This window comes from Lynx canadensis, chromosome D2 (assembly GCF_007474595.2).
Source record: "Lynx canadensis isolate LIC74 chromosome D2, mLynCan4.pri.v2, whole genome shotgun sequence".
Taxonomy (NCBI): domain Eukaryota; kingdom Metazoa; phylum Chordata; class Mammalia; order Carnivora; family Felidae; genus Lynx; species Lynx canadensis.
The window spans coordinates 9,690,050-9,717,108 of record NC_044313.2 but is presented as its reverse complement, the minus strand read 5'-3'; the positions used below and the strand labels follow the sequence as shown (position 1 = coordinate 9,717,108).

Below are 27,059 nucleotides of genomic sequence, written 5' to 3'. Positions count from 1 at the left end.
ACTCAGCCATGTTCCAGCCATGTTTAGTTGTTGGGACTTGACAATTTCCCTCTCTTTATTAACCTGAGAATTCTTTCCTCTGCACAAATCACTTAGAACAGAAATCCTTTCCCAAACTCCCTGGAATAGGGATCCATCTCACAGTATGGGAGTTAACTCAAGTAAGCAGGTTTTTATGTCAGTGAACAAAATTATTCCTCATTTATAGACTCATTCCATCATTCCACGATTCATTCGGCAGAGTACGTACGGGTGCTAGACCGAGATATAAAAACAAATGAGATGAATTCCCTTTAGCCTCCAGGAGGTCATACCCAGCAGGAAAATAAGTGAGCAAACAAATAGGACAGCGTGTAGGTACTGAGAGAGAGTCTGCACACAGGCTTTAGGAGAATAGAAAAGGGAGCATATGCATCCCAGGGAGGGGTCCCTCCATGGAGGGAGGCGGAGGGGGGGTTCCTAACACAGAGCCCGGTGAGAGTGTCTGCACTGTTCCGGAGAGTAAGGGGGTGTTACCATGGAGGAGGGGAATCAGGGAAGCAAGTCAGAATGGCTGCTCCCAATACTGCCCCCTGAACTAACCCTCCACACCCAGTGCCAGGCTGTGTACAAGTGCAGGGGGCCACAAAGGCTGGGGAGGGCCAGCCCCAGAGAGGTTGTCACATGGCAGGCAGCTGGGGGAGGAGAAGGGTACCTATGGGGGCTGCTTTCTCCAAGTCACCAATCAGAGGAGTCTCACCTCCTCCCGAGAGATTACGCTAAGGGAGAATAGGGCAGAAGTGTCATACTTCTCTGAGAGCTCAGCTGTGTCAGAAAAACACCAAATTGGTGGGCCAAGGCAGGAACGCACACAGCCGAGGACCGTCCCCAGCCCCGGGCCCCCTCATCACCACCCCAGCTGCCACGACTGGGGATAGTGTATTAGGATTGGTGGTCCCCAGGGGCTGCAGTCGAACTCACAGGATCTCTCTTTACTCCTTGCTTTTCTTTTCTAGAAAGAACATTGGAATGCAGTGAGTAACAGTGATGATGTGATGTGGGGAAATTACACTAATTTATGAAAATAACAAATTATTCACAGACTTCTGTACTTTATAATTAGTAACAAATTTCTTGCAGCACACCCCCTAGTTCATCAGACCCACCAGTGTGCGTAGGGCCTTAACCTCACTTCTTTGGGAGAAGCATTTAAACAAAAGTGTGTTGCCTTTTCTGAGTCTCATTTCCCTCATCTGTAAAATGAAGTGTTTGGACTAAACAGGTTACTAGAATGCTAGGGTTGCCTGGAAGAAAAGAGCATTCCTAACGTTCAAGTCAAACAACTGTGATTTGGGAGCATTTCTGTATATTTAGAATCCTTGTTTTGGGTTTATTTGTATCTGCCCATCCACCCACCCACCTACCCAACTGTCCATCCACTCAACCATCCATTCACTCACCCATCCATTTACCCAACCATCCACCTACCCAATCATCCATCCACCAACCATCCATCTACCAATCATTCATTTATCCATCCATCCATCCAACCGTCCATCTACCAATCACCCATCCATCTACCCAACCATCTATCCACCCAATGTTCCATCCGCCCAAGCATTCATCCAATCACCCATCCATCTACTCATACATTCATATATTCAATGTCTGCTATACCCTACCTACTGAGGATACAATATTGAAAAGAGAAAAGACTCAGTCTTCATTATCCTCCAGTGGAGGGAATGGTCATCAATCCATGTTGATGGCAACTGTGACTACAGCCATCACTAGGTGGGCCTGTGAAAGAAGATCTGATCCCAGAGGTCAGGAAGGCTTTGTTGACAAGTGATGAGTGGAACTGAGACCTGCTGGGGAAGAGTAGGAGGGCTCTGGGCTCTGGGCTCCAGGCAGATGCACGGATGGGGAGCTCCGAGTGGGATGAGACAGGAAAGGCAGGCTGGGGCCACAGCTGATTGCAAAATGAAGCCATCGGAGAGTCTTCCCACGAGGCTGATGGGATCAGGCTTTTATTTCTAAGCCATCGCTCTGGCTGCAGACCGGAAGACAGAATAATGCAGCCAGAGTGAATGGGAGAAGCAGTGCCCGTGCAGAAGAGGTGAGGCCAGCAAGCACAGGGAAGCAGGAGGTGTCAGGGCCCTGGAGCCAGGCGGCGCGGGGCTTGATCTTGCTTCGCATCAGGAGCTCCGAGACCCTGAGTCCAGTCTTAAACCTCTCTGGGAATATTTCTACATGTGGGCAGTAAGGGCTATCCATTCTGCGGGGCTACTGAGTGCATTAAACACAGTCATAACTGAAAAGGGCTTAGCGTGGGCCTGGCCTTGATAAATGCTCAGTATGTGGCCACCTCTCCATCGTGACAGTGATGTTTTATGGTTTTGCTGGTTCCCTTCAACCCTGGTAGTTCAGGGGCCACGCTTGTTTTTTTCTCAAACGGCCTCCTTCTCTGAACATTCCTGGGTGGCTCAAGTGTATGTCTTCAGAACTGTGTATTTAGGAGCCCATCTGGATGTGATTGTCTCCAGCCAGGGTAGTGGGGACGGCCTTTTCTGCACCTCTGTTGTCTGCTCCAAATTTTGCTGCAGGAAATCACCTCTTAGCCCACGCTTCTCCGTTTGTTGTGCTGGGGGCCTCTGGTCTGCACCAAGGGGCCTGCATCGGGCCTCATCCTGCAACTTCCACTCAACGGCAGCGCCCCCTTCGGGCTGCAAAGCCTCCATTGAGAGGTCTACGCTGCCCAGCCCTCAAGAGCCGGCCTTTGGATTCTGAGCTGGATGGCCGTCCCACACATGCTGATACAGTCTTGAAGCATAAAAGGACATTATGTAACCTTCAGTTACTGAAGAGCCCTCACAGATCGGTTCTCAGAATTTTTCCTGCCCTTGGGCAAATCTGCTTCTGACAAGTGGCTTTAATCTGGTTTTAAAAATTGCTTCAGATGGATAATCAAAGAAATTGCTGGTGCTTAGCTTATGCTAAATAACCCAAGCAGGGCTTTTATTAGGGGAGGGAGGGGGGGAGTCGTGTGTCCCACGCGCGGTGGGAATTTGCTCCCGGTGGTTGTCTGATAAGACTCACAGGTTTTCAAGGTGCCCAAGTTGAGTGCATCTATCATCTTGTCCCTCAGTCTACCTGAAGGGAAGCCACACACTCCCTCTAAGCTGGCAGCTCCTGTCAGAGGCGGGGACAAGGAAGTGGTTTTATTTGTGTCATTACCGGTGTGTTGGGGGCGGGGGGCTGTGTTCTGTGCTTCTGGATCAACCAGACGTATGGAGGAGTGCTTCATTTCCAAATTACACACCACTGATCTCATTAACTTCTAAATGGTGAGACCCCTCGTTTGTGGGTGGGACACAAAATGCAAAGTGCTCGTTAAAAGGGAGCTGGCCAGATGTGGAGTGCAGAGTTGTTGGTTCCAGAACAATCCATGAGCCAACAGCCCTGTGGCTTGTGAGCCCTCCGAGCCTGGTGCTTCCTGAGGCAGACAGAGTCAACGCTGGGCCAGGACTTTCTGGGCGCAGCTGTCCGTGTGACCAGCTGAGGATTACAGGGGTCTGGATAACTCACCCCCTGAATTTTCTCTTTTTGCCCTTGTCAGTCCTGAAGGGGTCTGAAAACATGAATCTCGTTGAGACAGTAGCCAACTCTTTCTTGGGCCCATCTTAAATATTTTCAGCACATCACTCCTGTGTTATATGTGTGGGAACAGGCTTAAATAAGGATTAGAAGGTGCTGTGATGGTGTATACATACCCCCTTCGAAGATGTCAAGCACATTTCATAGGTGAGGGGCCTGGGGAGAGGCTGGAATAGAGTCAGGGAAAGAGACTAGGGGCGTAACCAACAGGTATTGGTTGATCACAGTTCTGGAGGCAGGATATCCAACATCAAGGGGCCAGCAGATTCCGTCTGCTGAGAGCCTGCTCCCTGGTTCACAGATGGACGTTTTTTCACTGCGTCCTCACGAGACCGAAGGGACAAGGGAGCTCTCCGGGGACTCGTTCATAAGGCCACTAATCCCATTCATGGGGGCTCCAGAATCAGGACCAAGTCACCTCCCAAAGGCCCCACCTCCCAATACCATCACCTTGGGGATCAGGTTTCGACACATGAACTGGGGGGACACAAACATTCAGGTTCCCTTTTGGAGAAGTTTTTATTCCTGGGGGCAGCGTACATTATGTTCCCAACTTCTCAGCTGGGAAAATTGGAAACCTCAAAATGTGGCAAGGATAGTACGATAAATACCCGTATGCCTGTTGTATTGGTCGGCTTACACTGCCACAGATTGAGGGGCTTTGGCAGAAGAAATTTATTTTCTCACTGTTCTAGGAGCTGGAATTGCAAGGGTAGGGGTGGTGGTTTCAGATGAGACCTTTCTTCTCGGCCCGCAGACGGTGGCTCCTGGCTGTGTCCTCTCGTGGCCTCTTGTCTGTGTGACGCACTCCTGGTGTCTCTTCCTTTTCTGATAAGAACACCACCCATGTTGGATTAGGACTCGGCTCGTGTGACTTTATTTAACCTTAGTGACCCTATCCCCAAATACAGTCACCTTGGGGGTTAGGGCCCCAATATATGGATTTTGCAATTTCTAAATTTTAATAGGAATGTTTTCCACCTTGCCACTGTGTGCATCCCTGATAAATGAGCTGGAATTTTGGAAGTGAGCATGTAGAGTAGGATCTTTCCTCTGGTCACATTCAAAACACTGTGGGTGTGTGAGGGGCGCCTGGGTGGCTCAGAGCCTCTGACTTCGGCTCAGGTCATGATCTCGCAGTTTGTGAGTTCGAGCCCCATGTCAGGCTCTCTGCTGTCAGCACAGAGCCCACTTCAGATCCTCTGTCCCCCTCTCTCTCTTCCCCTCCCCTGCTCGCATGCATTTACTCTCTCTCTCTCAATAAAATAAAATAAACATTTAAAAAAAAGCAAAGCACTGTGGGTGTATGACTACATGAATGTGTATATATATAACACTTACAAAGCCATTCCCTAGATCTTTCTCCCTATAATAATTTTTAAAAACATGGTAAAAGCCCTGGAAAAACCATACTTCTATTAACTTTGTCTTGAGCAATTTCTCTTGGCAGTGAAAGGTATGTGATCATAACAAGTACATAGAATCACAGCTATGTCAGAATAACAAAACCGCATCCTTTAAAAACTTGTGTAGGAAGAAAAGGAAATTCGCCAGAACACTCCAAGCGGCAAGCATGTGGGAGACATTTTTCCTACATTTTCAAAATTTTGTATTGGCCATGTATTATTTTAAAAAATTTTTAAATGTGCTTAATAAAAACCACGTAGAATTGAAAAGCCCAGTCCAGATATGGCAGGTGATGAACTAATTTACAGTAACCCGATAGCTGGATACCTACAGCAAATCCATCATTCTGAGCCACGTTCCCCCAAGTTGCCTGCAGGGTTCACATGCTGTCCAGCAAAGTAAGTTCAAGTTAGGACAGATATGGGTATGAAGGTAATTCAGCTTTTAGTTTTATATATAGGTCACAGGCAGAAACTGCAGACCTAAACAGAATCGATGTTTGGATTATGCCCCTCACAGTACCGCATGTTGAATTTAAGAATCGAGTCAACTTTTTGGGGGCGCCTGGGTGGCTCAGTCGGTTGAGCATCCGACTTCGGCTCAGGTCATGATCTCACAGCTCATGAGTTCGAGCCTCGCCTCGGGCTCTGTGCTGACAGCTCGGAGCCTGGAGCCTGCTTCAGATTCTGTGTCTCGCTCTCTCTCTGCCCCTAACCCACTCTCTCTGCCCCTAACCCACTCGCGTTCTGTCTCTGTCTCTCTCAAAAATAAATAAACATTAAAAAAAATTTTTTTAAGAAGAATCAAGTCAACCTTTATTAAGAATAACCCTTTATCTCTCTTTTTTTAAGTTTATGTATTTATGTATGTATTTATTTATTTAGAGTGCAAGTGGGGGAGAGGGGCAGAGAGAGAGGGAGAGACTGAGAATCCCAAAAGCGGGCTCTGTGCTGTCAGCATGGAGCCCGACTCAGGGCTTGAACTCACAGACCATGAGATCATGACCTGAGCCAAATTCAAGAGTCAGAGTCTTCACCGACTGAGCCACCCAGGTGACCCAAGAATACTTCTTTATTTCAAAGCATGGCTTTGCCCACTTGTGCCTTTTTCCTGAACATCTAAGGGTTCACATATGTACTTAGGACCGACCTTGTAAGTTACATGGAACTGGTTCAAACCCTCTATTATGGTTTATGCATACTAAAAACTTTCATTCTCCTGCGTTTTGGACTACTGGGATTTTGTTTTCATATTTCCCTATTCACAGCCGAGCAACATGGAAAGCTCCAAGCTGAATGTGTGTGATGCCCCCGAATTGATTTTTGGAGAAAGCGAAGACTTGTGTGATGGTTATGGGAGGGGGAGGACTGGGGAGCGAGGTCTCTTCGTGGCGAGGAGTGAGCTGCACGGGGATGTTGTGCTTTGTGGTCTTTAGTGGGAGAAAAGGTGGGGGTGGGGGTGATTCTGCTTGTGATGTGGCTCTGGCCTCACATCCATGAGAATGAATGAAACATCAAATGTTTTCATTGTTGGCAGTGCTGGGCTCCGAAGCTCCTGTCCCACTTCTGAAGGTGCTGCCAGCCTGGATCCGTGCTTCCTGTCCCCAGAAGTGACAGGGCCGAGCAAATGCCCACAGGAAGCCAGAGGCCCAGAAGGTTCTCCACTGCTCTGGCCACCAGTGCCCTGGGAGTTTGAGTGCCCCCCAGCCTCCACGCCCATTGCCGAGGGCCCCCCGGAAGGTTGCCTGCCAAGCCCCGGAGCAGCACCTGAAGACTGGCCCCTAATTCAACACCCCAGGAAGGAACCTTCCCCAAATGCCCATGGGGATGTCCCAACAGCGTTTGTCCCTGAAGGGGACAGTTCTACTCAGTGCAATGTGGGTGCCATCGTCCCCAGTGCCCAGGGCAGAGGAGGACATCTGAAGGAAGAGGGACATAAATTATCTTCCTCCGGTAGCACTGACCAGTTGCCAGCAATTTCAGCAGCACCTCCTCAAGAGCTGATGAAGGGACAGCTTTGTGGAGAAGACGGCCAGCCTGGCGGCTCCGAGTCCCAAGGGAAAGAGGTCGCAGGTGGCCTTCCCCTCGCAGAGTCCAGGCAGGGAGCAGCTTCCGTACCAGCGGCCCCGAAGGCCCCAGCTGCAGCTCAACCAGACGGGGAGAGCTCAGCTGGCCTGGAAGAGCCCCCCACAAAGCCCGAGACCCCAACTCCACAAGATCGGGTGCCCAGAGCCTTAGACAGAGAAACCTGCCAAGTGGAGGCACTGCCTCAGGCTTTAGCTGATGACTCAGGACTCCTCGGGGCCTGCCGTCCCACTGGGAACAACTCAGGGGCTGCCCGAGAGGCCGGCACCAATTCCTGGGAAAGCTGCCAGCAGCAAATGGGAGCACATCTGGAGCACCCGGAGCTGCCCTGGGATTCACCGAGTCCTGTGCTGGCACCCGGGCCCGGGGACTCTCGGAAGGAGACCGTGGATGCCAGCGGTGCTCGGGGACACTTGGAGACAGCGGGGCAGGGAGGCGATCCCAGTATAGCTGTCTGTGCTGCTGCAGGCAACCGACCCGCAGGGGCTTCGCTTGTGAGCGCCGAGCCTTCCCCACAGGCCCCGACGGAGGACGCACATCCACCTTCAGTCTCCGCTTTGCAGCCCGCTGCCGGGGCCTCGGCTGCTGCAGAAGAGCCTGGCTGGTCGACCAGAGAGATGGTTTCCGGGGCTGCGATGCCAGTTCTTAGAGATCCGGCCGAAGGGCTGGCAGACGCAGGGTTGACGGGACGGGAGAAGCACACATCAGATCTCAGAAATGAGGGAGAAGGTCTAGAAGGGAGCCCTGGAGAGGGTCCTGACCCTGTGCCCCCGGAGGACAGGGGAGAGCTCTCAGCGAGGGACCATGAAGTCCAAAAAGGGGTACCGCCCCCCGCCCCACCCAGTGCATCAGATGAAAGTGCCAGAAAGTCACTGGGGCCAAAGGATGAAGCCGTGACCCCTGAAAGCCCAGCAGTGGCTGAGGAGGAGAGCAGACCACCTGGGGCCAACTCTAGGGGACAGGAAGAAGTCACACAGCCACTGGACAGTGGAGATCTTGAGAACCCATGGGGAGAGCAACCCGGGGCCTTCGGCCGCAAGCCCGACCCAGAGGTAGAAAAAGACGAGGTTTCAAAGCTAAGCCGTGACGTGGAGAGCAGAGCGCATCCCGGCACGGACTCAGCCCAGCCCCTCAAGAAGGAGGGTCCTGGGCACCCCGACAGGCCTGGCTCTCCATCAAAAGATGCAGCTGGGAGCTCGGTGGCCTGTGGGATGATGGGAGAAGCCCGCGCGGTCCATGCCTCTGGCTCCCTGCGCAAGCTCCCTGAGAAGGATCTCCTCCTGCCCCCTGGGCCGGACGGAACTGGTGAACACATTCTTCCCGAAGAAGCCGTCTGGGAGGGGCCAGGGTTGCAGACCCAGTGTCCCGACACCCTTCAGGACGTGGGGGGGTTGGAAAGAATGGACTATCTTCCTGCTTTAGAATCTGAGAAATCAGATTTCCTGTCAGCTCCTGCTGCAGAGGTCAACCCCAAAGCCCAGGAGGCGGAGAGCACTTCGGAGACAAAGAGGAGGAGCCCCCCATCTGCGCCGAGGCCCGGCAGCTGTGACGGGGAGGCTTTGCTGACATCCCCGGGCCAGGCTTGTGGGCTGGGGCGTGAGGCAGCTGGTCAGGAAGTCCATGCTGATGGGCCACCCCCCGAGGGGGAGAATTTGGCAGTGGACTCTGGGCTCGCGATGCTCAGCCTGGAGCAAGGTCGGCAGGGAGAGCCGCCCTGCCTGGGGGACCCCCGGATACAAGGAGCTGCTTCTGAGGGGCCCTCGGTGTCTTCTGAGACCCCTCTCCAGCCCTTGCAATCAGACCCAGAAGCATCCATCTTTGACATGCTCAGGGAGAAGCCCCAGCACGGTGAACGTGAGAAGGAGACTAACCCAGGGGGTCTAGGTTTTAGGAACGTGGGCTCAGATGCTCCTGGAATACCTGCGGGGCCTCCGGAGGATGCGTGCTTGCCTCCGTATGGAACAGAGGAGCAGGCTTCCAGATCAGAGCTTCAACGTGCGCTCCCCAAAGACGGTCTGTGTGATGCTCCAAGTTCAGCTCCCAGGGACACGGTTCCAGAAAGTCCTGAGACCGAGCAGCCAGAGTCATCAGCACCAACGGGACTGGGGTTGCCCGGGGTAGGGCAGGGTGAGCAAGAGGAAGCATGCGGTGGCAGTGTGCCCGCCGGGGACTCGCCTCCTGCGGCAGACACCTTGAAGGACTCCCCTCCTGCGGGTCTCTTGAGCGGAAGGGAGAATTGCTGTGCCGAGCAGGGGCTGAACAAGTCCCAGCAGGAGCCGGCAGGTGTGTTGAAAGCCAGCAGTCAGCATGAAGAAGCATGTCTCAGTGATGCAGGAGCTTCAGAAGCCGCGGACGCTCAGCCCCCGCTCCGGGGGTTGGGTGAGACGGAGCAGGCAAGTGGGAACACAGCGGGGACCCCACCTTGTTGGCCTGACTCAGTAGCTCTCCTGGATGCAGCTCGCGGGCCGCCGGCCGCCCTTGGAGTCACACCCACCCGGGATGCCCCGGACAGAGAGGCGAGTGGTGAAACCCGGGCGGGCAGGCAGCAACCAGCACCGGCCCCACCGAAGGGAATGGAGCTCCCCGTAACCTTGGATGCAGAGGCCCAACGGCTTCTTGGAAGGTTCCCCGCGGCTCAGGATCAAGGTGCTGATGGTGGGGCTGCTGAGGCCGGTGGGCACGCTGAGGAGGGAGACCTGGGGGTCCAGCGGGCTCTGGAGGGGCCAGCGGAAGCTGCTGTGTGGGGCGGCTGCCTTCAGACTGAGCAGTGCGCCTCCCCTGGGAAGGAAGCCTCTACCTTTGCCCTCGCTGAGCCCTGCCGAGCAGAACAGCTTTCGGCCGGCTCCCGGGATGCCTTGCTCGCGGCCAGAGACCTGGGTGCCATTCCCGGGAGCAAGGTGGATGTTTCTGCAGCCCAGGCTGTCCGCAGCCCAAAGAAACCCCTGCCACCGGGGCCACCAGAAGAGGCTGCGCCCGGCACTCCCTACCTGGATATTGATGGTGCTGCTGGGAAGGGGGCAGAACCTTGTGCCACAGAAGAGTCTCCACTTGCCTTGGAGGATGCTACCCCCAGGAAGATTTCTGCCGGCTGGCTGGCCTCGCTCTCACAACCAGGAGCAGGTGGCGAAATCTCTGCGGTGCAAGCCGGCAGCGGAGGCCCCAAAGCCGGAAACTTTGAGGGACCTGCGGGCTCCGTCCCCTACCTGGACAGGATGCCGCTTCTGACCGAGAGTAAGCAGGTGACAGGGGAGGAGGGGGCAAGAGCGCCCGGCGCAGGCACCAAGCCCGGGGAGATGCCAGCACGCCCTGCCAGTGAGGGAAGCGTGGCAGGTGATGCAAGGGAGACGGAAGGCAGCGGGGAGAAGATGGTAGAACCTTCCAAGGATCCAAGGAGGGGCGTGTCAGGTGGCGTGGACGCAAACTCCAGGCAGACCGGCATGATCGCTGGGCTCCCTGACTTCAGGGAGCACATCACCAAGATCTTTGAGAAGTCTGTGCTCAGAGCCCTGACCGCCGATCGGCCCCAGAATGCAGCGGGAGAAAAGGCAGGAGCCGAGGGGAGTGTGCGGGGTGAGGACCTCGCAGGGCCACGCCCAGAGAGGCCTCCAGACGGGACTCAAGGAGCGGTCATCGCCCCTCTCCCCGCCCTCCCTGCTGGACTCGGGGTGGGCACAAGGGAAGACAAACGAGGGCCGCCTACGGAGGCTGAGATCCCCCGCCTGGTCCCCCGGGATCTCGCTCCAGGAAAGCTGCGGGGTCTGGCGGCACCAGCCGCAGAGCAGAACCTGCCCGGTGCCAGCGTGGGGAAGGAAATGGCTGGTGTCCCACAGATGGTGGAGGGCAGTGAGAAGCCAGAGGGGGCTGGGGAGGCCGAGCCGGGGCTTGGGGGCCAGGCCCACTCACAGCAGGGCGGGGCCCAGAGGGAATTAGCTTCGGGCCTCTCCTCTCCGGGAGCCGTACCGCACACGCCCGTGGAAAAGGCTGCTGACTTCCAGGTGGTTCCCCAGAGCCACGGAGGAGGGGCCTCAGCTCCAGAAGACAGAATTCCTCCCGGATTGTACCACCAAGAAGCGGCCACCGGCGACAGTCAACCCGGAGAGGATGACGGTGCCTGGGGCTTTGCTCACACAGGGGGTCCAAGTGGCACGCCCGTGTTCACCTGGGCCCTGGGAGCATCTTCTCCCCGTGGGGAGATTGTGGCCGAGGCCATCGGCGCACCCTGGCCCCCCGACGCGCTTGGGGGTGAGCAGAGGCATGGGGGTGGTGCCGGGATCTCAGAAACGCAAAATGCCCCAGAGCCACAGGCTGGAGAAGCATCAGCCACTCCCCTGGAGCCCAGCGCCGTGGCAGGAGCTGCTGGGGAAGCAGAGGGTGACGTCACTCTGAGCACAGCCGAGACCAGGGCGCGTGTGTCTGGTGACCCGCCCGAGACAGGTGCTCCGAGGATGCTCTCGGGTGCTGCTCCTGGGCCAGCGCTGCCAGGAACCGGCGGGGCCCCGGGCACGGAGGACAGCCCGGACAGCCCGTCTGTGCACCAGCAGGCTGAGGAGTGGCCGGGCCCTGAGCCCCCCATCCCTGCTGGGGGCGGGAAGCTACAAGTCTCCTCACCTCCAGAGCCTGAGGGACCTCGGGACCCGCAGCTGCAAAACCAGGCCCCGGGAGCGCTCCACGCTGAAAGGTACAGACGAGGACAAACTCCCAGGGGAACGTGGGGCCAGCTTCGGGAGCGATTCCCACCCTGGGTTTCTAAGAGTCAGTGAAACAGACGGGTGGTTTTTTTAAAAAGCTAAGTCGTCCATACTTAACTGTTTAAGTTTACTCGCTTGCCACCTCTGGACGTGCAGCGATTTTCAAAAATGTGAGCAAAATGGTGGAAGCAGGGAGCTGTTTGTTCCCAGTGTCCCGTTCCCGGTACGTGACCTTCCGTTCGCTTAACGAAAACTGTCTGAAGAGCGTGAAATGTTTACTGGCTAGCAGCACGCTCTTGGGTCAGAGGTTGGAGTCGATCATATGTTTTCCTGGAGCCCAGATACATTTGCTTTTGAATCTGGATTTATTTATACAGAGAGGCCCAAATGATCCCAAGGCATCTCCAAGCCGTTGACTTGCTGGAAGGTGATTTTTGTCTAGGATTTGGGGGTAGTACCACTTACAGCTCTAATTGGGAAATGGGCTTTTTCAGTAGGATGTGGAGACAGATACCCTTCTTACCATCGATCGCTTTCTCTACCTTATCCCAGAAAGAGCCCCAGGCCCGATCCATCCACCTTACTTTCAGTTCCCGAGAAGGAGGCTCCAAACGTCCCGGGCAACGTCGTTTCAGACGAGGCCAGAAGTGTGGGAGGAGCAGAAAGGTCAGTAAAAAGGTATCAGCCTTTGGAGAACCAAGAGGCCTTGCTTTGGCAGACACATTGGGTGTTTTGCAGAGGAGAGATCTGCTGACACACGAGTCCTTATATAAGAAAGAAATAGCCTTTCCCATTCCTTATACAGGTGAAACAGTGCCCAAGATGACTGAGGGCTGCATTGCTATGAACGGGAGGGAGTGAATTTCACATCTGAGTTTAGTACCTTAAAAACAACAACAACAACAGCTTGATTGAGATGTAATGCACATTCGCTCATTCGAACTGTGCAATTCGGTGGCTTTTAGTTAATTCACAGAGTTGTGCAACCATCACACCAGTCGATCTTAGAACATTGTCATCCCCCCCCAAAGAAACCCTGCACCCCTTAGACATCACACGCCACCCCCCAACCCCAGCCCTAGACAACCACTCATCTGGCTTATTGCCTTTTGAGGCAGATGGGTTCAACGCTGATTTAATCTCTGAGGCTGGAATGTCTACTCACCAACCCCAGTCCTACTCCATAGAGATCTCGAGATTAGGGGGCAGATGAAGGGGTCACTGTGAATCCTGAACCCTCACACTTGTGGGATATGCCCCTGCCGGCTCTTTCCTCTGTGAAATGCCACCTGTGGTTGTAGAAAACCTACTGCTCAGAAGTTTCACCCTTCCGGGGAAATGTGACCATCCTGGGACATTTGGCTGTTCTGGTGCTCTGTGTGTGTGTGTGTGTGTGTGTGTAGCAGGGTGGACTTTAAATTAGTACCTGTGGCAGCCCAGCGTGTCCTCCCAAACAGCTGCAAGCATTTTATAAATGATTTGATTCATATTTCGCACATGCGGAAAGAATGCACAATCACCTGTTTTTCGAGTCTGAGCACTTCTGCCGACACCCAGCTGCCTTCCCTGCCCCACAAGGGCACCTCTTAGAACGCTGGGCCGGCGAGAAGCAGGCACGTGCTGCCCTGGGCAGATGTAAGTGTCATCTGCGTTGGGCACTTGTCTCTGCTGCTGACGTAGCACGTAATCCCCCACCCCCACCCCAGTCCTGGCCTGTGTGTATTTTTGACACTCCCAGTTAAAGTGCAGGAGAAATATCTAACTAGGAAAATCCTCTCCCTCCCCACAAATGATATATTAGCACCCTTCTCCATGTCCCTGGAGGTTTTATCACCTTCTTGGAGAACTTAGGGCCAGACATATGGTAGCTCAAGAAATATTTATGGTTCGTTGTTATAATCATTGAAACATTTAAAATCATAATTTCTAAATTAATATTAGAAAAGCATGAAGAATAAGAGAAAGCTCCACAACCACACCCTTTAAAGATCACTGTTACTTATTATTTTGTGTATTTTTTTTAATGTTTATTTATTTTTGAGAGAGAGAGAGAGAGAGAGACAGAGTGTGAGCAGGGGAGGGGAAGAGAGAGAGAGAGAGAGAGGGAGACACAGAGTCCAAAGTAGGGTCCAGGCTCAGGGCTGTCAGCACAGAACCCGACAAGGGGCTTGAACTCACAAACCGTGAGATCATGACCTGAACCAAAGTCGGACACTTAATTGGCTGAGCCACCCAGGTGCCCCTTATTTTGCGTATTTTTATCCCGTTTTTTCTTTTTAAACATTTTGTAGTGTTTTGCCCCTGCCATCAAAACGCTGCGAACGTATCTTAGTGGTTGAAGTTGTATGACTTTATCACAGTTTATTGAGCAATGACATTTAGGTGAGAACAGTGTTTCTGTTCCCTTTGCTCTGATGGAGGGTCTGACGGGTGGTAGACTTTTAGAATCTCTTAGAGGTGTAGCATTTGATTTGACAGCCGTTTGTCACATGTGAATGGTGATGTGCTGTGAGTGTAAAATACGAACTGGTGGGCACCTGAGTGGTTCAGTAGGTTAAGCATCCGACTTCAGTGCAGGTCATGATCTCGCAGTCTGTGAGTTCGAGCCCCACATCAGGCTCTGTGCTGACAGCTCAGAGCCTAGAGCCTGCTTTGGATTCGTTGTCTCCCTCTCTCTGCCTGCCCCTTCCCCTCTCGTGCACTCTCTCTCCCTCTCTCTCTTTCTCAAAAATAAATAAACATTAAAAAAATTAAAATACATACCGGATGTTGAAGGTTTCATGTGAAAAAAAAAAACCAAAATACATCATTAATGATTTTTATGTTGATATATATTAAGATAATAATATTTTTGATGTATTGGGTTATTATTATTAAATTTTCTTTCATGTATTTCTTTTTCCTATTTCTAATGTGGCTACCAAAACTTTTAAAATTACATATGTGGCCTTTGCATTCTTGGCTTGCATGTGTGGCTCAGAGTCTATTTCTGTTTAGATCATTTGGCTCCAGAACCTGCCTTGTCCTTGTCCTTGAAGGAAATGAGGAGGAGGGCTGGTTTTCCTGTACTTTGGGTTCTTGGGGAAAAGGCCTATCCCTATTTCATTGGCTGAGGGTTTCCAGAAAGAATTCTGATGGGCCCTCACCTCCATCCTGCCAGGTGGAGTGACCTCGCGCCCCACCGCCCCCCACCCCCACGGGGAATCGGGAACAACAACATCTGAGCAAATGGTTTATGACAGACTCCAACTTAAGCTTAGCAGAACCATCAGAGGTCTCCGGAAGATAGAGACCAGCTCTTTCCAACAGAAATAGGACACAGGCCACAGATGTAATCTTAAATTTTCTACTAGCCGCATCCAAAACTAAAAAGAACCAGGTACCATGGGTTTCACTAATATAGTTTGCTTAACCCAATATATCACAAATATTATCATTTTAACATGTGATTGATACAAAGATGATTAATTTGATGGTCTGCATTCTCGTTGTCATACTAAGTCTTTGAAAGCTGGTGTGTATTTTAGCGCCACAACACACAATTTGGACCAGCCACATTCCAAGCGTTCAACGGCCACATGCTGTCCTACTGGACACAGCCCACAGCCCCTCCCAGAGCTCTGACACCTGTCGACAATGATCCAGAAGTCCAAAAATTCCCACGGGGACCCCAAACGCCCACATCTCTCTGCCCAGCAACCTCGTTCCTATGAGGTTTTTTATTTTTATTTATTTTTAAAATTTTTTTAATGTTTATTATTGAGAGACAGAGAGACACAGAGCATGAGCAGGGCAGGGGTAGAAAGAGGGGGAGACACGGAATCTGAAGTAGGCTCCAGGCTCTGAGCTGTCAGCACAGAGCCCGACGCAGGGCTTGAACTCACAAACTGTGAGATCATGACCTGAGCCGGAGTTGGTTGCTTAACCCACTGAGCCACCCAGGTGCTCCCCTACGAGGTTTTTTAAAAGGTGATGTATTCATTTTGAGAAACAGAGAGAGAGAGTATGTGTGTAGGGAAAGGGCAGAGAGAGGGAGAGAGAGTCCCAAGTAGGTTCTGCACCGGCAGGGCAGAGCCCCCCGTGGGGCTTGAACCCACAAACTGCGAGATCACGACCTGAGCCAAAATCAAGAGTCAGACGCTCAATCGACTAAGCCACCTGCCCCGCCCCCATTCCTACAATTTTAATACAAACGTTAGAAACACTTCTTTGCCTTGAGGAGGAGGCTCAGTGCCTCTGGTGAATCCTTTTGCCACCAGGGAGCCGTGCTGTGGATCTGGGCAGGCCTCAGAGAAAGTTCCGCCAAGGCCAGGGGGCGCACGCCCTGGGCAGAGCAGGTGTGGCACGCAAAGGTGACATTCAGTGGCAGTCTGGGGCAAGTGGGGTGGCCACACTACAGCAGACGTTACCAGGAACTGGGGTGGTGCTCAAGTTTGGAGCAGGGGCCCCAGATTCACACCCCAGCTCTGCCCCTTAGTTACGTACATAAACTCACTTTTCCCATCTGTAGAATGGGGAGGACAACAGTGCCTGCCTCGTGGAGTTGCTGTGAGGGCTGAAATCACAGATTCCAGTGACATACTGGTACATTCTGGTGCTCAGTGGCTGTCAGGTTCCCTGTTACCTTTCTCTGTGGGGTGGCCTTTCCTCGTGCAGTGAACTGAACGGCCCCCGTTTCTTCCCATGCAGACTGTTCTCCTAAAGTTGACGTTCCAACCTGGCTATCTTTCTTTTCTAGTACGGAATTCTTTGTCTGCTAAAATATCTTAATGCCTGAACAGAGTGAATTCTTTCTCACCCCTAGTGCGTAGCCCACAGGGCTCTGCTTCAACTTGGATGTTTTTGGGACGGTATGTGATTGCCAAACCTTATGAGTATCTTTCACCGTGTACCATGCTGTATTGTATTCCAATTTAAAAAATCTAACGTTTCGAGTTGCTACGGTAAGAGCGAGGCAAATCAAAACCAAATTTTCTACTCTCTCGTTGGTCATCGGGTGACGTGCTTCTGTTGAATGGATTGAATTTTGAAGGTTTTGTAGACTTGAAAAGAGCGATGCCGTGATCAGGTTCAGTGTCTTAGAAATGTCTCTTTTCTGTCTCAGTGACAGGATGGTTTGGTACCCCAACCCCATACCTATGTAGATGTCAAGAGCACAGGTATGGTTGTCGCTTTATTTCCCACATTTTGAAGCCATATGGGCACTGCGGGTGGGTGTGCTTTGGGTATCCTGCGGCTTTGCCATCACCCCATGCCTGAGGGGTCCGTGGGCACCCGGTTCTGAGAAGCAGGAGTTGATTCCTACCCTTGTGTGGTCTCTGCCTGTGGGAGAGTGTGGGGCCCACAGACAGCCTCACTTCATCTTTAGATTACTCTACACAAGGTGCTTCAATTTGATTTCAACTTTGTACACACCTGACTCTCTTCCTCGTGGCTGGAAAATCGAGACTCTGGCATTTTGATGACATACCGCTGATGGCCAGGTATGTAGTTCTGGAAGACTAAATCCAACTCTACCCAGCTGGGGAAACTAAATTCAAAAACATCTTGGATATCACCAAGCTTGCTTTTTGCTGAATATTTATTTACAAGGGTCTTTTTCTTTTCCATTTGGGGGAAACAGTTGGAAAGCTATCGTTTCCAATTATTAGTGTATGTTGAGAGAATTAAATGATTCCCAGATGCTCAGGGTCCTAGAGCAAACCTAGGCTAGTCTGCGAAGGGCAGTCGGGTTGAAAAGTTGAGGGAGGTCAGGAGGGGGAAGGGAGGGAGACGGCTGGCATTGTGCCGAGGAAGTCCTAGCTGGCCTGACCGTGGGCTTGGAGCTGGTTTTTACCCTTCCTCCCACCCTTGCTTCCCACTTGGTCTCCCTTTCTTCCTTCTCTCTCCTCCTCCTCCTTCTAAAATTACCAGCTGTGACACCGTGTTTTCAAGTTTAAGAATAAGGTTTTGAGGATGGCTGCAGCTGTGTAAATTAAGGAAGAGAGAGAGAGAGAGAGAGAGAAAGAATTCGAGCATAGTTCTCTTAGGAGATAAAGCCAGGACAACAGATCCCTCTCTCTGCTGAGATCCTTCTGGGTTCGGGTTTGTGTTACTTTGGTTCTGTTATTTTAAACTTCCTTTTGAGAAGGGTCGGGCTGTTACAGACTTGCTCTGGCACTCCTTTTTACTTGGAGCTACGCTCTTCCCAAACAGGAGACAGTAGAGCGAGACACGCCCGTGTCTCTTACTGGCCGTGTGGCCTTGGATGCACTGCTTAACTTTTCGATCTTCTCATACCTATCAAATGGGGGGGGGGGTGGGGAAACAACCCAAAAAACACTTTTCTGTTAGGGTTGGAGTTAGGATAAAATTAGAACGTGTCTTAAAAAAAAAAAAAAAAAAAAGAATGTTTCTAAAGCATCTGGTATGACGCCTCGTATATGGTAAGAAACCACATAATAAATAAATAATGGTAATGAAAACGGGAACCGCGATTATAATTTTCTGTGTATTTATTCAAAAGCATCCCGGCAATTAAGCAAAAGGAAAATGTGACCACGGTCACATTTCGTGGAATAGTGACACGCTGTGTGGAATTCCACAATATGTGCGATAGAGACCGCCCCAGCCCCTGCAGACACGGGGAGTCTGACACTGGAGAAGAGTCGTTTCCAGCTGTCCGGCCTGTCTACTACGCCCTCCGCGTCTATCGTATCTGACACCACTGGGCTCACGGGGGGCTTGGTGCGTGGTTCAAAGGCCCGTAGGATCTGAGGACTCTACAAATGACGTGGATTTATAGTAGCATCCACAACTTCAGTCATTGTGAGCCATCACATATAAAAGTCACAGGACCTTTTACAATGTAGCCTTTCTATTGTGAAGCCTTAGTGTTCCATAATTAAAATGCATTTTCCTGGAGGTGAAGCTTTGGAGAAACGCCAGGTCGCTTGGGAAAGGTGGCTTGTGGGGCGCCCACAGGGGAGCCTCCTCGGCCCCAGCGGGCTGGCTCTGCTGCCTCGGCCTCTGGCTGTTCTGGGTTTCTGAGCCCCTCTGCCGGGTGGCCTCTGTCATGCGGCACCTGGACCCAAGACGGGGAAGAGCCGCTCACCGCCGCTTGAAAAACCAGGGTCAATTTCGGGGCTGGGCGGTGATTTTCCAAATGAATCAGAAGCCCCACTGCACGACCTGGATGCCGCAGGGATGGAGAAACGGATATTTTATATTTTTATTTTTTTATGTTTATTTATTTTGACAGAATGAGAGAGAGAGAGAGAGAGAAAGAGGGAGGGTGAGAAAGCAGGAGCAGCGAAGGAGCAGAGAGAAAGGGAGACAGATAATCCCAAGCAGGCTCCATGCTGTCAGCGAAGAGCCTGGCTCGGGGCTCGATCTCACAAACCATGAGATGAGCCGCAATCAAGAGTTGGACGCTTAACTGACTGAGCCGCTCAGGCGGCCCAAGAAATGGACATTTTAGACTCTGGCTGATTGTTGCTGGAAGGGAACCCGAGGGCTCAAAACAGGGAAGGGAGAAGAAGCTAACTGGCAGAGTGCTGGCACCAGATTCTGGGCCCTGCTGGCCTCTGATGGCACATTTCACCCCCCCCCCCCCGCCCATGCCTCAACTGAGCCAAGGACCCCTCCCCAGGGGAGGGGGGCTGTGTTTCCCGGCGATGCCAGCCACCCCCAAAATCTGCTTCTAGGTCTGGGAGAGAAGAGTTCTCTCTGTTCTAGCGTGGACAAGCACAGGCCTCAAAGTGGACAGACCTCAAGTTCCAGCTCAAGTTCTAGCTCTCTGACCTTGGGGGCAGCATCCTCTGAACCTGTTCACTCCCCTGTAAAACAGGAGCACATAGCACTCCCTGCATTGTTAGGATTGCATGAGCCACTCTGTCTGGAGTGTCTGACCCCAAACAAGAACTCAGTATGAGTCTCCCCTCACTTATTCCTCCCTCTGGGCCAAAGTACCTTCGCATCTTCTTTCTCTGACAGCTCAACCCTCAGTAGGTGCTGTTTGTAGACGCCTGTCGCAGAGGAGGAAGGGGAGGCTCAGACAGACGACACGGCTTGCTCAAGGTCAGAGAGCTAATGAGACCCGAAGCTGGGACCAGAACCTCTTTTCTGGAAAGTTTTCCATGCGTGAGCTTAGATCCCGAATCGTTCACTTAGTGGCCAGGTGGGATCTGGGAGAAGTTCCTCTCTACGTCGGCGCTGTCCACAAGAACTTTCTACAATGATGGAAGGGTCCTCTGTCTCAGCTGTCCGGGATGGCGGACGCTAGCCACAGGTGGCTACTGAGCACCTGGAATGAGGTCACCTGAAAATCGAGGGTCAGTTTCAGGGCAACGTGGTTCAGGGCCACTGAGGAACCGAACGGTGAATTGTACTCAACTTTGCTTACTGAAAATTGAAGCTGGGAGGAGCCAAGTGGGGCTGGTGGCTTCTGGGTGGGGCAGCCCAACTTTAAGACATACTTTCTTCCTGTACACGGAAGAGATTGTCACCATGAGAGCCGGTGTGGATTCCGCGAGGTTCTGTGCATGAAGCCCTGCCCGGTGGCGGGGCGCCTGGTGGTGGTGAGTGAGCGTTAGTTTCCTTCTTGCTGCCCTGGGCTCTGCAAGTGGGAAAGCCAGGCGGCCCGTCTGCAGAGTGGAGGCTCGGGCAGAGCCACACGCAACCGCCCAGCAACACTGATCAGCAGAAGGCTCTAGCCCCTGAGCCAAGGAGGTTTGCCGCTGGGCCAGCCAGAGGCCTCGGCTTGGCCAGTGTGACTCACGCCCCAGCCTGATGAGGGGGCCTCCGGTAACCCGGGCTAAACAGTGGCACTTAACCTAGAACCCTCCCTGCCCACCCAGCCCCACTGGCCACACCCGTGAGGGACCAGAAATGGGCTCAGGGCAGAGATGGGTCTTGCTTTTGTGTCTCTGCATCGTCCTCGTCCTGAGAAAGTGGCAGGTAGGGGAGGCTTCCCGTGGGTGTGCGGGGGCAGCAGCCCCAGCCAACCGCCCCTCGGCCTCCCCTTTCTGCACAGGGCCTGTTAAGTTGCCCCGGCGTTAAATATTTTAGCAGCCTGCTGATTCAGACACTGACTGTGAAAGTGTTTCTGTTTCCAGGGAAGGCGCTGGCACCCATCTGGGTACTGATACTTTTAATGGCCTTTCCTTTTGCAAAGTGGGCAGAGGATGGTTGGGAATAGAAACCTCAGGGGAGGGGTGCCTCTATGCCCTGGGAGCGGGTCAGGTGAGCCACGGTGCCTGGCGGACGTGGGTCAGCAGTGAGTTCTCAGGCCAGGACCCCCCCACCCCCACCATCCTGGAGAAGGAGGAGAGCAGGGCCCCCGAGGCTGCCCCAGGCCAGCCTGGAGGGCCAGAGGAGGAGGGGCCAGAAGTGAGGCTGAAAATGGAATCAGACCAGAGGGAGGGGGCACGTTAGGCCACCTGAGTTCAAATGCAGATCTTTACTCTCAGGGCCCAGATGGTTGGTCCTGCGACTACTCCCAGCCTTGGCTTCTTCACAGGTAAATGGGGCCACTGATGTCTCCTGGGACTTAAAGGGGCATTTAAATGGGGATTGCAGGAAGCAAGACACAGAGTACTCTGCACCAAGCCAGCTTTCAATAGCTGGTGGCTATGACTAGTATAGAGCTGGGGCCTGTCGGCTCCTAGAGAGCCCATGAACAAGGTCCCTGAGCTGCAGGGAACCCCGCAGACAGCTCCACCCCCCACAAGTGGCTCAGCAGTCACCCCACAAGCGTGCACCCAGGCCGGGTGCTTAGAAGGGAAGCCAAAGTCTCCGCACACAGGCTCTGCCACTGGAAAGAGGGCTGGGGTAAACTGGTAGTTGGGTTGACCGGCTGCAGGTGAGTAGCGCAGCGGTTTATTGACTCCTAGCTCAGTGCTCACCCACTCCGGAGGGATCAAGTTGTTCACCAGCTCCTGTCTCCTCACTAGTGCTTTCCAGGGGTCTGTACCTCGTCCCTCCTCCAGCACGGGATCAGGAGTTGGGTTATGATTCTGAATTCTCCGTTTAGGGGTGCTTGCTCAGATACGTGCTTGGCGGTCATCTCGAGAGAGAGGGGAGTCTTGGCCTGTGGCTGAGAGAGTAAGTCACGAGCTTGTTTCTTTGGGAACGTGAGCCTCGCAGACGAGGCTCTTGGTTATTCAGCACCTGATACTCGGCATGGCACACAGTGGGCACTCCATAAGTGCTTGCTGAATAATTCAACCCAACTGGCTATCAGGTGAGTTGGAGGCTTCCTGTCCTGGAAAATCGGGTCAGACGGGACTTAGAGGCAGATGCTGGGTCTCACTTTGGGCTCTGACATTAGACTTTTAGCCTCAAAGCAATTTGCATAGCCACACTGAGCCTCAGTCTCCTTGCCTGTAAAGTGTGTATGATGCTAGGGCCTCCCACATGGAGATATTACAGAGATTACATGAAAATAATATATGTAAAGAGCTTAGCAGAGTTCCTGCCTGGCACACAGTAAGCACTTAAATATCAGGGGTAATTGTTTTTATTATTACTATCATTATTATTTCCATCATAATTTGAATGACTGTAATACTATTATTTTTTAAATGTGTATTTTTGAGAGAGAGAGAAAGGGAGAGCGAGCGTGCTGTGGGGGAGGGGCAGAGAAAGAGGGAGACGGAGAATCCCAAGCAGGCTCTAGGCTCTGAGCTGTCAGTGCAGAGCCTGACGCGGGACTGGAAGCCGCGAACCCATGAGATCAGGACCTGAGCCGGAGTCGGACACTTAAGTGACTAAGCCACCCAGTGCCCGGTGATAACACTACTATTAAGGCAGGTTACTTGGCAACGCGGGTTCATTGACACATGCACTAGCAGAGATGTGCTCCAGTTCATTTGCATCTGCCTTGGATTCTTTAGACCACGGCCGTCACTACCCTCTAAAGATTCTTCTCCTCCCTCAGCCACCAGCCTCCCCACCGGGGTGGCTTCAATGTTGCAACATTATATTTGACGCAAGGTCAGGCCATCCAGCTCACATGCGGAATGCATTCTTTTCCTTGGGGAACTGGGGCTTTGGGGTTAACCTCTTGCCAAGAGTGGCTGTAAAGTAGCTGAAACCTAACATTTGCGGGAGGGAGGGAGCGCCTGTGTGGGTGAGCCCGGCTGGGGCTACACCAGCAGAAGGCATCTCCGAGCGCATCTTATGGGACAGATTGCCCCGACTATTCTGGCCCATCCCAAACCTCCTAGAGGAAGGGGCGGGGCTGAAAGTTGTCTGTCCTTGCCTAACTGCCAGACATCATAGCACAATGGCTGCAGGAGGAGACCCTTCCTGGCAAGTGACCGAGCACCTGGTGTTTGAACATGCATGGCCAGAGTTGGCAGAAAACGAGACTTTGGGGGCGGGGTGCGAGGGCGGGGAGTACCAAGCCTGGGCGTGAGGTCTCAGCTCTAGGCCAGACGGCCTTTCCGGGCCACCTGGGAAGCCAGCTCCTCTGGGTAGCAGGGATGCTCAGCCTTTGAGACGGGCGCCGCCTCACGCCTGGCTCAGAGATTCATAGTCACGAAATATCACAACCGGAAGGACTGCCAGACCTTCAGCTGCCTCATTTTACAGTCGAGACGCTTAAGACCCAGAGAAGGTGTGTGACTTCCCTAAGGGCACACAGCTTGTCAGGGGGCCACTGGTCCGACTTGTTTTGAATACGGTTCTTCTGGCCTCAAGACCATGCTCTTTGCAACCCCTGGCACTGGAGTGAGCAAGCGTTGACTCTGCCAAGTGCAGCAAGCCACCCAGGCGAGCCTGGTAGCAACGGATGTTCCAGATTGTTTTCTGCAGAGGGGTGGAAGTGGTGGGAAGTGATCTTGTCCTTGGATCACGTCTGAGGAAACCACATATGCCAGCTTACTTTAGCCTTTACTTGCAAAAACAAGTTACGTCGCGGCCTCTGTGTCCTGCTGGCTCTGGCTTTTCCTTCGCTTGTGGCCGGTGGCATTTGCAGGCAGATTGCAGAAAACCCGCTGCGCAACGCGAGCTGGAGGAACGCTCACGGATTCTCTAATTGGCCACGACTTGGGGAGCGTGCGGATGCTGATGGGGAGGGCAGTCTCGGGCGAGAGTTCTAGAGGAAGCTCTGTCGAAACTTGAGCTCCGTCTCCTTCTCGCTGACTGTGTCTGTGTGAGCAGTTTACTAGAAAACCCTCAGAGTGGTTTCTCTACAAGTTTTCTTTACAAACAGTTGGGCCGTGAGGTCTTGGGAGGTAAAACCCTCTTAACGATCATTGCAGGGTTTAGTTTTGTTTTTGCACGAAGATGGGAAGCTTGTCTGGTAGAAACCACCAGGCTCCGTGTTGAGTTGATGTTTATACCTCTTATTTGGTTCCTATTTTATCTTCGGCGGAGAGTAATTATTGGGTCCAGATGGCCCCCCATGGGGGGCACGTTTTGCTTTTCAGGAGCTCCCCTCACGTTCTGGGGTTGGGAGCTCTAACTGACCCGACGGGGGGGAGGCGGTGACACTTTTCGGCTCCTTCCCCCAGTTCTGAAAAGCCATCGGCTCTACAAGTCCAGTGAGGGATATTCTGTGCCTTCCCTTCTAAACCTCTTCTCGTTTGACATAAAAATGTGGAGAAAGGTGTAAATATATACAGAGGCAGATCCAGACTTTACAGGTTTGAGGCAGGAACTTCAGCGCGGCTGAGAGATGCTGAGCAGAATCACAAGCCCTTGTCCCCAGGGTGACCCTCTGCCTCCCCCTCCCCCTCCTCATCAGCCCTCTCGGGACCACTTTCCTGTTCAAGACCAAACGTGGGGCTTGTGAAGCTCTCTCAACCCTCCAGCTCTGCAGGAGTCCCTCCTTCCTACCCCCTACCCAAGCATCAACAGTCTTTTCTGTAACCTGACCACGATTTTAAGACCGGGACAAATAGATTACAGTTTCTCATATAGGAGTTCATCCTTTACGGAAGAGCATGGGTGTCTGAGCCAGACAGACCTGGGTTCAAATCTGGCACTTATTTGGGACGGGGACTCAGGGACTCAGTCGGGTTGCTGAATCACTTGAAACCTCAGTTTCCTCATCTATAAAATGGTTATAAAGTTAGTCCCTACCTCTCAAGGATTCAGCAGGATAGTGAGTGGGAAGTGCTTGCTCGGGGCTGGCCCTTTTAAGAGCGAGTGACAAGGTGTGGGCCTGGTCTTATTTTTTTAGCACAATAGGCTGCGCATAGTAGGCCCTCAACGGATGTTTGTAGATCGATTGTATCCTGTCCAGCGGGTAGATGGTGTGTCTACATCCCTCGAAAGCTATCTGTTGACGAGGTTAGTTCCACTAAACAACAAAATCACGGTGGCGATAAGCCATTCGCTCGTGCCTTTATTCCCTCCCTCCAACCGAGGGCCTCCTACATAGAGGTCCTGTGCTAGGAGATGGGGGGCAGGGACTCTTATCCTCGGCACCATCGACGTCGGGGCCTGGGTAGTTGTTGCGGAGAGCCGTCCTGCACCCGGTAGGATATTTAAGCAGTACTAGATGCCAGAAACATCTTCCAAGTCAGACGATCGAAAATGTCCCCAGCTAACTGCCAAATGTCCCCCAGTGGGCAAGGCCGGTCCCAGAGAGCCACTGCTCTAGGGCTGTGCTCTTCCCAATGTGGCTCCCCAAACTCACAGCCTCAGCATCACCCAGGAGCCTGTTGGACAGGCAGAAACTCTCAGGTCCTACCCCAGGCCTGCTGAGTCAGAATCAGCATCATACAAGGTGTTGGGTGACTTATTCACACATCAGAGTTCAAGACGCTGCTATGTTCACGGGCCACCCTGTGAGTGGCAAGGATCTAGGGCACTGGCTTCAACCTTGGCTGCGCACAGAAATCTCCTAGAGAGCTGTAAAAAATATTGATGCTTGGGTGGGGCTCCCAGAGTTTCTGATTTAATCGATATAGGGGTGTGGCTGGGGCACAGGGCACTTTGAGAGTTCCCCAGGTGATTCGATTGTGTGGCAAAGTTTGAGAACCTTTGAGCTGGTCTAAGGAGTTTAGAGACCAATCAAAGACTCGGGCTGCAGATGCTGATGTTGTCTGGGGGGGAAATGAGACATCTGTGTAGACTGAACCGCACCCTGTAACCACCCCTCACTCCCAGCCCTCCGGGCCCTCACAACACCACAGCTGTTCATCAAATGTCTTATTTTTTAACCATTATGCCGATATCACACCGATAGTGGACTCTGACTCCTGAAGAAGATTACTTTTCTGCCCAGGAAGACAGTCCAGCAGGCAAAGCTTTCCTTCCCATTTGGTCAGTGACTCACACAAAATTAGGACAAGGCCAAGTTCAAATGCGGGCCGAGCTGAGCACAGGTTCTGGCAACGTGGGTTTTGTGTGTACTCAAGGAAAATTCCAAGGCCCTGTCTAGAAATTCTCGACGAGGTCAAGGAGTCCTGTGGAAAGCTGCCCCATACATTTCCTGCACGTCTTTTGAGTTCAGGCTGACATTTCATTTTAGCATGGGCGGAGGTAATGGCTGAATTTTTTGAAGGCCTGAATTCCGCCTTACAAATATTTCTCTCCGCCCATACAGCTAAGTTTTGATGGGTTGCAGTTCAGGAATGTACCTCGCCGCTTGGACAGCCCTTTGTGGAATGCAAGGACTTCTCTGAGAAGCCCAGAGCTGTGATTCCTTCTAGAAAAAACTGACAAATAACAACGACAGAACTTCCTCAGAGTTCACTATGAAGTACATCTTATTCTATTAGCATGATGGCTGAACTCACATGACAGAGCCGGGCACTGGTCCTGGGTTCCTCATGGCATATTTTCAACTGACAGGTTCAGAGCATATACAAGTAACTCAGGGATGCCTGGCTGGGTGGCTCAGTTGGTTGAGCCTCCGACTTCGGCTCAGGTCATGATCTCACGGTTCGTGGGTTCAAGCCCCACATCGGGCTCTGTGCTGACAGCTCAGAGCCTGGAGCCTGCTTCGGATTCTGTGTCTTCCTCTCTCTCTCTCTCTGCCCCTCCCCTGGTCGCACTCTGTCTCTGTCTCAAAAATAAATTAAAAAAAATTTTTTTTAAAATAACTTGAAGCTTAGCTCTTGGTCAGTGTGGACTGGTTAGGGGTTTGGGTTCACAAACACACAGCCTGTGTGTGAACGTAGTTCTGCTGGATGCCAGATGGGATAGAGACCCCCAGGTCCGTTTTCTCCTTTGTCAGCTACGGACAATAGCCACAAAGCCTCATAGGAGCATTAAACGAGAGAAGAGACAAAAGCCACTTAGCAGAGTG

At 52.6% G+C, this 27,059-nt stretch overlaps 1 protein-coding gene across 6 annotated transcripts in view; it reads left to right on the top strand.

Annotated features, from left to right (window-relative positions):
• Nucleotides 1-27,059, top strand: part of LOC115527056 (transforming acidic coiled-coil-containing protein 2-like) — a 125,002-nt gene that overhangs the window by 53,661 nt on the left and 44,282 nt on the right. For all 6 annotated transcript variants that reach the window (XM_032595137.1, XM_032595136.1, XM_030334440.1 and 3 more), the window contains 2 exons: nt 6,580-11,805; nt 12,368-12,481. In XM_032595137.1, coding sequence (XP_032451028.1) covers nt 6,580-11,805; nt 12,368-12,481 — 5,340 coding nt within the window. The remainder of the gene's footprint in view (nt 1-6,579; nt 11,806-12,367; nt 12,482-27,059) is intronic.